Genomic DNA, 10,000 nt, shown 5'->3' on the forward strand with positions numbered 1-10,000 from the left:
AATCCATTTGGGGTGGGGGTGGGGGTGGGGTGGGGGTGGGGGGGGGTGGTGTAGCCATCATTTATAGAGAGATAAATCAATTTTGGGAGGGAGTCGTTACTCTTCGCACTGCTCTCCTTTTTCCTTTTTTTTTTTTTTTTTACTTTCTTTCCATCTTCAGTGGAACCCTGCCAACCCACCCCCCAACAACCAGAGATGTTCTTGTTTTCACTTACATGTACACACACACACACACACACACACACACACACACACACACACACACACACACACACACACACACACACACACACACACACACACACACACACAGGCATCCATATTGAGGAGGAACATTTAAATGTGATCACTTTGATAGCCAAAATGTCACTCTTAACTTCAGGCTTGAGTTTTATTGACAAGAGAAGGAGAAACTCAACCTGGCTCCTTGTACCCCCTGCCCCCGCCCACCACCCCCTTCTCCCGGTTTGATTGATGGATCCAGTTTCTTTTTTTTTTTTTTATTCTCGTCTCCCTATTTTACTTGACAAACAACGCGGGCACCTGAAGCCGAGGAGGCATTTTAATCATTCTCTTAATAGGGTGTTTCTATGCAAAACTATGCAGCCTGGCGCGATAACCACAACGCCGGCTAAATCTCAGGATTACAGCAAGTCTGTTCATCAAAACAATGGCGGCGACACGAGGACATTAGCATGACAAAAAGGATGACTAATGTATAAAAAAACATTTAAACTATTTAAAAAAAAGATGTGAAAAGATGCAGACCAGACTGTCGTAATAAATATTAGCGCTTTGATTGTTTCAGGGGATATTACTACGACAGCGATTTTTTTCTCCGCCACGAGGGGAAGGAAGGGGAGAGGAGGTGAGTCAAAAAAAACAAAAAAAAAACTACCCGTAACAAGATTTAAACTCCTCTAAGGAGAAGAATATATCTAACAATTAACTCAAGATCTCAGTGTCACTTGGGGAGGAAAGTTTGGGGGTAAGGGGAAGAATTTGGTTTCAAAGCCCGAAAGAAGTGCATTTTAAGAGTGTGCTCCCATATTCAATATTTGAAGGCAAAAGAAAAAAAAACAAAACCTTCTGTCATCCCTTTTTCACCTTTTTCAACATTTCTGTTCTTTTTCTGTCAGCCCTGCTGCTCCTGCTCGGGGAGCCAGGCAGCGACCTAGGGAGGATTGGGGAAGCTGGGGCTTCTGACGGAGCTGGAAAACTTCACAGGGCCGCCGCAGCTCCGGGTTCACCTGAGACGCCCAACACCTCCGATGCTGTGCCACCGGCCTTTGGCAGCGAGTCACCAGACACGTGCGCGTGCGCACACGAACACACCCACGCACACACACATGCAGTACAAAGGCTAAAGTAAACCTTTAGAGGAGTGTATCGTCATGGAAACGTCTCAGGTGATTGGACTTTTTTTTTTTTTTTTTTTAGTTTTTCACTCCCTTCCTCCGGAAAATGAATTCCGATGGAGATACCTTCTGCAGAAGCCTTGGCGGACTCACCTGGTCCAGCTTTTTCCTGCCGACGTGGTCGAACTGGACCAGCGGGTTGAAACTGGGGGGAGCCGCGCGACCTTCAGAGCCTTGGAGGTCTAAGTTCGCCTTGTGAGATGCGTCGACTGAGTTCCCACTCAGTTTCGACATCAGAAGTTCCTGCACTCAAAAGAGTACAAGTTAAAGTGAGAACTGTGACGAATAAAGGTCGCGATTGAGCTGAGACGGCTATAACATATCTAAAGACGGAAAAAAATTATAGAGCGCGGAAGCGAGAAAGCGAGAGAGAACAGAGATGACATTTTACGGGTAAACTTCCCACAACCGTGCGTGCTCCAAGAATAGCACAATGTCACAGGGAATCCCCGAGGGGTGGAATTCAACAGGCAGCAGTGGACAATTAATACATTTCTGGCTATTTTCATCAGTTATCAACAGTCATGGTCTCAATCCACCTATTCCCAGTTTGATCAGTCCAAAAAAAATAAGTGGAAACTAATCACATGCGGTACAGTTCTTCTGCGGTGCTTCTCTTTAGTGCAAGTACAGTCATGGACAGTTAGAAATGGTCTCCAGCCACCTATTCCCTAATTGACCGGCCCCGGCAGAAGAAGAAGTTAATCGCCGCCGCTCGGAGTTGGAATAATAAAGATACGGGGCAATTACAAAGGACGTAGATATGTCTGTCGATATGAAGTGAGGAGTGCTGGGTGCTTCATTAGAACGTTTGACAACTTTTTACCCCGATTTCTATAACCTTGGGGGTAGTTAGTTAGAGTAGTGGTGTGTGTGTGTGTGTGTGTGTGTGTGTGTGTGTGTGTGTGTGTGTGTGTGTGTGTGTGTGTGTGTGTGTGTGGGAGGGGGGGCACGTCCCGGTGTGCACCGACTGTATTACCATCCGTCAACTTGTCATGGCCTCTAAACCTTCTCCCGTCTCCTCCTCTTCCCTCTGCTCTTCACCAGCCCAAACTCACCCTGACCCATCCTCACCTTGACCAGAGGTGAGCCGCCAGGCGGGGGATCAGAGCCTCCCTGGGTCATTTACATCTCAGAGCTAAATATGGATTATGGATATGCATATATATATATATATATAAAGTAAAACTGCATAGAATATATACTCTTCACACATATGATAATGTAATTTATTGTTTGGGATGTTTTATTCATAATAAGTTTATTTATAATTCTATTTGAAGCATATTTTATACTCAAAGTAATCAGTTCAACAGGATCGGGTAATTTTGGCCTCTATTTCCCGCCAATAGATTTATTGATATGCCCATCGAGTTGTATGAATTAATTTTGCAATAAAGCTGAATGAATGAATAATCTTTAAGGAAAATAAACAGAACTGGAGTGATAAAAAAGCGCTGGCCTCCTGAAAGCAGCAATCTGTTAGGGTTTTCTCACCAGCGAAAACACCCCGGGCGGTGTTGGGCTTGTGTCTGCGTGTTAGAGGTCAGTGGAACACCACAACAACCTCCCTCACTGCCACCACCACTACCCAGAATCCCCCACCCCCACCCCCACCCCCACCCTCCCAAGCAGCCTGCAGCCCCAGGCCAGCGGCCACCTAATCGGCGGGCGGAGGGATCGCTTCCCTACCTCATTGCCCTGGATGATGTGATGGATCTGCCTCAGGTAGAGGCTGCCACCTGCTCGGTGGCAGACCTCCAGCAGCATCAGGCCTATTTTCTGCTCAGTCAGTTCGGCTGCAGTGCCGCCTCTCTCCTGGGCCCCGCCACCGCCCTCCCCTCCTCCTCCTCCTTCTCCTCCTCCTCCTCCTCCTCGCTCGAAAACACTGAAAACGGGGAGCAGACAAACAGAGGAGAGCTGAGGAAAGGAACAAAAAAAGGGAAGAAAGACAGAACGGAAGGACAGGAAGGAAGCAAGAGGAGTGAAAGAGAGAGGAACAAGATTGATCTTTGGCATGAGCTAAGCATCTTCTGTGAAATTACTTTCCATCATCAATGTTTTCCCTCAACTTCCAGTTCTAGAATTTTCCTCACAGAACAAAGTAAGGAATTGTAGTATCTGGAGTAGGTTTTTGTGTAAAAAAAAAAAAGGCAAAGCAAAAGAGCTTGGCAGGCGAGTCAAGTGAGAAATTAAGGAAAAATGCAGACAAATTACAGAGCCATACACAGCAAAAACAAATTTGCCTTTTTTGCCATTACTACTCACAAGATTAATAGCCATGTAACCTGATTAGTCCGTCTATGCATTTCTGTTGGTGTGTGTGTGTGTGTGTGTGTGCGTGTGTGTGTGTGTGTGTGTGTGTGTGTGTGCGTGTGCGTGCGTGCGTGTGTGGGCGGGCGGGCGGACGGTACATGTGTGTCAAGGTCTTCATATATGTAAAGTCTCCTGCTTCGCCAGACGCCGGAGTCATTTCCCCTTGCCCTTCCTCCGTGGATGCATATCACACAGCCGTCCATCAAGCCTTTACCTTCACATGCCCACACACACACACACACACACACACACACACACACACACACACACACGCACACACACACACACACACGCATACCACACACACGCACAGGTACACAGGCGCACACACACACACACACACACACACACACACACACACACACACACACACACACACACACACACACACACACACACACACACACTCAAATCACCTATCATTGCTCTATCCCTTTCCCTTTCTCTCACTCTCTTGTAATTATAAGGTGGGTAGAAACAGTGTCTCCTGTCAGGCAGTCATTGACGACTTGACATTGAGAGTGACAAAGGGGGAGGGGGGGAGTTTGGGGGGGGGGGGGGGGGTCCTTCCATCTCATCCATACGCTTCTGTTATCCGGCATCTCGGCGCCGGGCGGGTCGTTGGCGTCGACGGCGGTGGGGCGGCCGCGGGTGGCGGCGACGTAGCAACGCCTCCGCCGCCGGTGGCTCGTGCATCCGTGTCAGCACCTGCGCTGTATCCTTTCCTGTCCATCACTGTGCAGGTGAAGCAGATGATTGGACTCAGTCAGCGGGGTGATTAATGAGGGCCTCTCCGGATTTGGGACAGCCTATCAATCATGTCATTAGGGCCAATGTGCCCTGAAAGAGGCAGACCTCCGCACAGGAATAACTGCATTCATCTTCATCTGTGTATGCATCCCGTCAGCCCAGCCAGGGTCACCATGATGGAGAACAATAATCTTCTCCTCTACAAATTACTTTGCAAAGACAAGATGGGGGGGGCGGCGGGGCTAGATGGGAAAGGAGTGAATTTGGGGGTGGGGGTGGGGGGGGTGGGGGGGGTCTTCCTGGCAGAGGGCTTGTTTGTGTGTGAGTGTGTGTGCTGAAGCCGTGCCAGTGGACAGTGTTACAGAGGGTAGGGGGTTGTTCTTGGACTTGCTGAATCCTCTCTCTCTCTCTCTCTCTCTCTTGCTCTCTCTCTCTCTCCCTCTCGCTCTCTCTCTCTCTCTCTCTCTCACACACACACGCTGACGCCACTGTATTCTGATTGTTTACAAGCCATGCGTCGCTTCCCTGTGAAGGTTAGTTTAATGAATAGTAATGATACCACAGAACACCTCCGACAGGTGATACATAATCACTCTTCGTTCACTTTTCCTCCTCACGCCCCTCCCCACCATCCCCCCTTAAACCCCCTCTCCATCTCATCTCACTGACTCTTCCTGTCACTGAGACAAGACAGCATCTCCTGGAACTTGTCGCGTATTCCACTATCTGTTTCATTTTTCCTAATTATTTTATGCTGCCCCCCCCCCCCCCCCGCCGCCCTTATTTTAACTGTTCTTGTTGGTGTTTTTTTTTTTTTTTTTCTATTATGACACTGAATAGCCCTTTAATGAGGATAAATGCATCCAGGATTTTGAAGTGATTGAGTGAGCGGTTTGAGACACAAGTTCTGGGAAAAAAAAGCGCTCCGAGCCAAAGGTCACGTTTCAGAGCAAAACCCAATTTCCCGTCGCCTCGGACGGATTTTTCCCGCTCAGACGGCCGAGGTGGTCATCATTTAACGTGGAAAAAAAAAAAAAAAAATCTTAAATGCATTCATCTTGGTAAAGAAGATTTATTTATAATGAAAAATGACAATCGGTGATACGATAGATCAAGATTTGAATGTTAAACTCAAAAAAGAGCCACATATCGCTCACTCATTTCATTGTTCCATTCCAGAGATATTAAATGTCAAATGGCTGAAAACACCATGAATCACACGGAACCTCTTCATTCATCTGACCCCTAACCATCTAACCCCCTCATACGGTTCTGGATCAATCGCTGAGGTGATGTATCGGGAAATTTGCATTTGATTCAGGAAAACTGTTTATTTAATTAAAATTGTAATATAATCAGATGCCCCGTTGCGTCGTCTTTAAGGTTGAGCGTGATCAATAACCGCTTCTTGAACCGTGAATCTAGATGGATTGGATTTAAAGGTGTACAATTTGTGAGCTTGTGAAGACATCCATAACTGCATCGACAGCAGTCTGACCCCGACCTCCAGCTATTAATCCTCCCGAATGACCTCTCACCTATCAGAGCAGAGCTTGCGAGCCTTCTGAAGCATCACGGTCGTCCATTTGGGCCTCTTCTCCTCCAGGGCTTGAACCGCTTTGTGGACTGACGGTTTGGGGACACCCTGCCAGATACCACAGAAGTCCAACAAGGTCAGGTCACACATAGAAAGATATATGAACAGATAGACAGGTACCTCACCTTCTGTTGGATGCCCATGGTGGCCTGGAGGCACTCGGCCAGCAAGGCCAGGCGGTCCTTGGCCCCGCGGTCCAGGGCCAGGCCGCTGACCTGCTCCATGGTCTCTGGATCCTCTAGACCCTGAACCAGGCGGCCCAGCAGCACCCACAGCAGCAGGCCCATGGAGCGTAGCTGCCGGGAATGCTGAGAGAGACGTTTCTCCGCCACGTTGAAGAGGAAGCGTACAGGGAGGGGCAGGGAGGCCACGGCCATGGGTAGGTTGGTAAAGATGAAGGACAAGGCCTGTACAGCTAAAGATATGACGCCTTGAAGGAGAGAGAGAGAGAGAGAGAGGGAGAGAGAGAGAGATAGATTCCCACAAGCTTTGACAACATTGTGTGTGAAGCAGTCGTGCCAATCGGTGCACGGGTGGATGGATAGAAAGATACACACTCTTAGGCGCCGCCTCCTTTTCCGGAGCTTCCTGTGGGCTATAGTTCCACTCCCTGGGGACTTTAGCCAGGACGCTCTCTGGGACGTCCCACCGAAGCATCGCTCTGCCGGGCTCCTCTGCCGCCTGCCATGCTGTCACCATGGAAACCAGGTGACCCAACAGGCTGCGGACGGGCTTGTTGACTGCAGCCCGGACACAGCTAACCACGGTGGGGACCGGGCGCATGGCATCTTGGAAAAGAGAAGGTAATGAATATCAACGAGAACCAACCAAGATAAATTACCAATTTTAATGGGTCCATGCTGCAATTTTACTCAGACTTCTAGAGCGATAGAAACCGTACTGTACTCAGGAAGGGTATGTGGGTGATAAAAAAAAAAAAAAGTAGGTTAGCCAAATGAAAGCTCTTAACTAATAGTATTTAGCATGTTAGAATTTGTATCTTACATTTTGTGTTTAAGTATAGGCATTACACCTAGGAATTTGTCTTTGTTCAATTTTATTGTATTGTGTTTGTGTTGCTCAAATAGTTTGTCATACATTTTTTTTTATCCTTTTTTATTTATTTTTTGAATATTTTAATGCTATATTGATTGATTTCATTAGGAATAGGCATTCAGTTTAGGTTATAGAGGATATATGTACTATAGGAAACATGTAAGCAATGTGAAATTAGACATTAGACATAATTAGACATTTTCTATGGAGAATGTCTCCCTGAGCCAGCCCCCCCCCCCCCCCCCCCCCCCCCCCCCACCATCACACCTTCTCTCTCAGAGAGAGAGAGAGACGTCAACAGGCTCTTCGAAGGGCAGAACCCCCGCAAGGCAGCTGGACCAGATGCTGTCTCCCCCTCCACGCTGAAACACTGTGCAGACCAACTGTCTCACTGACATTTTTAACACCTCACTGGAGACGTGGACGGTGCCAGCCTGCTTCAAAGACTCCACTATCATCCCTGTCCCCAAAAAGCCAAGGACCACAGGTCTTAATGACTACAGACCTGTCGCTCTGACCTCTGTGGTGATGAAGACTTTTGAACACCTTGTGCTATGTCACCTCAAGTCCATCGCCAACCCCCTGCTGGACCCACTGCAGTTTTCCTACAAAGCCAACAGGTCTACGGACAACGCAGCCAACATGGCTCTCCACTTCATCCTCCATCACCAGGCACCCCAGCAGCACGTTCGACAGGATCCTGACCATCAGCCCTCCAAGGCTGCCTCCTATCGCCGCTGCTCTTCCCACTGTACACCAATGGCTGCACCTCCAGAGACCAATCCGTCAAGCTCCTGAAGTTTGCAGACCACACCACCCTCATCGGACTCATCTCTAAAGGGTGACGAGTGTACCTACAGATGGGAGGTGGACCACCTGGCTTTCTGGTGCAGCCAGAACAACTTGGGAGCTCAACACTCTGAAGACATTCAAGATGGTGGTGGACTTCAGGAGAAGGCCAGCCCCGCCTCTCCCCCTCGCCATGTGCGATTACCCAGTAAGCACTGTGGAGTGCTTCCTTTTCATGGGCACCACAATGGCTCAGGACCTCCAATGGGAGCTCAACATCAGCTCCCTCATCAAGAAGGCTCAGCAGAGGATGTACTTCCTGTGGAAGCTGAAGAAATTCAACTTGCCACAGACAATGATACTTTTATACCGCCATCATTGAGTCCATCCTCACCTCCTTCATCACAGTCATACCCCCTGCCCATTCTGCCCCCCATTGACTGCCTCTATCACACACACTACTGCCCCCCCCCTACACTGTACATACTGTGATACGATAGTTAGCGCATTATAATAATTAACATTATAATTTATATAATTTTCTACTATTGTCTGTACTGGAGTGCACCAAACCTCACCAGAAGGAATTCCTCGAATATGCAATGTACCTGGCGAAATAAAACCGATTCTGATTCTGGCCTGACGGTGCAAAATCCATCTCTCCTCTCCAGGTGTACTGTCTTTCATCATCCTGCCCTTTTGTATCCCTTGCTCGCATTAATACCGGGGGCAGGTATGGCTTGTAAGTTGTACGACGGCCATAAACTTCCTGCTGCGCCGGCCATAAAACATCCAAAGGATTTAGTGCGGTGGCGATGCTGGAAGTGCACTGAAGTCCCCGGGGATGCCGAACAAATCTATGACCTCAGACCCCAGGAAAGAGAGTGGAGAGCAGGGAGAAAAGGAGATGATATAAGTTTTTCACTATGGAGAAGGAGAAGCTCTCCGTGGCAGGTGAGACCTAGACCTATTTTTCAAAGTCACTCAGGTTTTCCAGGCGCCGTGCTGCCCGCTACTACGTACTGCCGCTATTGAGCGGCGTATTGATCTGAAACTGTTCTGCTGCTACCGTGTGATGAAACTTTGGTTTAAGTACAGAAATACGCAATCCAGGGAAGTTACCGTGAATATTGCAAATGGAAATTGGGGTTGCTTGGGGTATCATGTAACCAAAATTATAATTTAAAGATTGGCCACAGTCCAGCAATTAACTAATTAGCCCATGAGGATAAATGGTGGTCAGGTGACATTGAGACTGTCTCTCTCTCTCTCTACTTGTGTCTTTACCTCCATCTCTCTCTCTCTCCATACTTACTATCTTGGCAGTCATCTCCAATCAGCCTAATTTATGCTGCAATAATTACAATTTACCAAGGATATGAAATTGTCACCGAAAAAAGAGCACCAGACACCACAGGAGGTCTGGTCAGGCCCCATATCGGAGCTTTCACCAGGGACAAGTTAAAAGAAGGAGTCTTGGGCATTAATTGCAATCTGTGTAACAGCATATTAAGGCCACGTTTTGGCTCACACTCACGCACGGACGCACGGACGCGGACGCACACGCACACGCACACGCGCGCGCACACACACACACACACACACACACACACACACACACACACACACACAGATCACTTACGTACTATATTAGAATTCTACCCAATAGCCCGCGGGAGTAAGGAGAGATGTGCTTGGCGATCTGTCTTTCGGGCTGGGAACACCTTGAACAATTTCTCAGATAATCTCTTTAATTGTCTAAATTAGTTCCATATCCGTTCCATACCCTTGAGGGAAGGCAAAAGTGAAATCCGAGCCAAAAAAATAGGTAGGTAGAGGCCAGGACTACGATTCCACATCAGGAATGTTGACACAGTGTGCCAATTTGAGTTGCTTGTGATTCATTTGCATTGATGCCAGACATATTTGACTTGAACAATGTGATTATAAAATTGTGTTGCATATCTATTATAACCTATAGTACAGTATGGTATTATATGGTATAGTATGGTTTAATATAGTATAGTACGGTATAGTGATATAGTTGTACCCAAATATCATGCACTATTACAGT

At 47.7% G+C, this 10,000-nt stretch overlaps 1 protein-coding gene across 1 annotated transcript in view; it reads right to left on the reverse strand.

The window, feature by feature from the left end:
• Nucleotides 1-10,000, reverse strand: part of kiaa0825 (KIAA0825 ortholog) — a gene marked incomplete at its 3' end in the record, with an annotated part of 135,950 nt that overhangs the window by 74,022 nt on the left and 51,928 nt on the right. Inside the window, exons 17-21 of the mRNA XM_080004249.1 lie at nucleotides 6,639-6,869; nucleotides 6,207-6,511; nucleotides 6,023-6,129; nucleotides 3,111-3,306; nucleotides 1,512-1,661 (exon numbers count right to left, since the gene is read on the reverse strand). Coding sequence (XP_079860375.1) covers nucleotides 1,512-1,661; nucleotides 3,111-3,306; nucleotides 6,023-6,129; nucleotides 6,207-6,511; nucleotides 6,639-6,869 — 989 coding nt within the window. The remainder of the gene's footprint in view (nucleotides 1-1,511; nucleotides 1,662-3,110; nucleotides 3,307-6,022; nucleotides 6,130-6,206; nucleotides 6,512-6,638; nucleotides 6,870-10,000) is intronic.

This window comes from Zeus faber (genome assembly GCF_960531495.2).
Source record: "Zeus faber genome assembly, chromosome: 7".
NCBI lineage: Eukaryota > Metazoa > Chordata > Actinopteri > Zeiformes > Zeidae > Zeus > Zeus faber.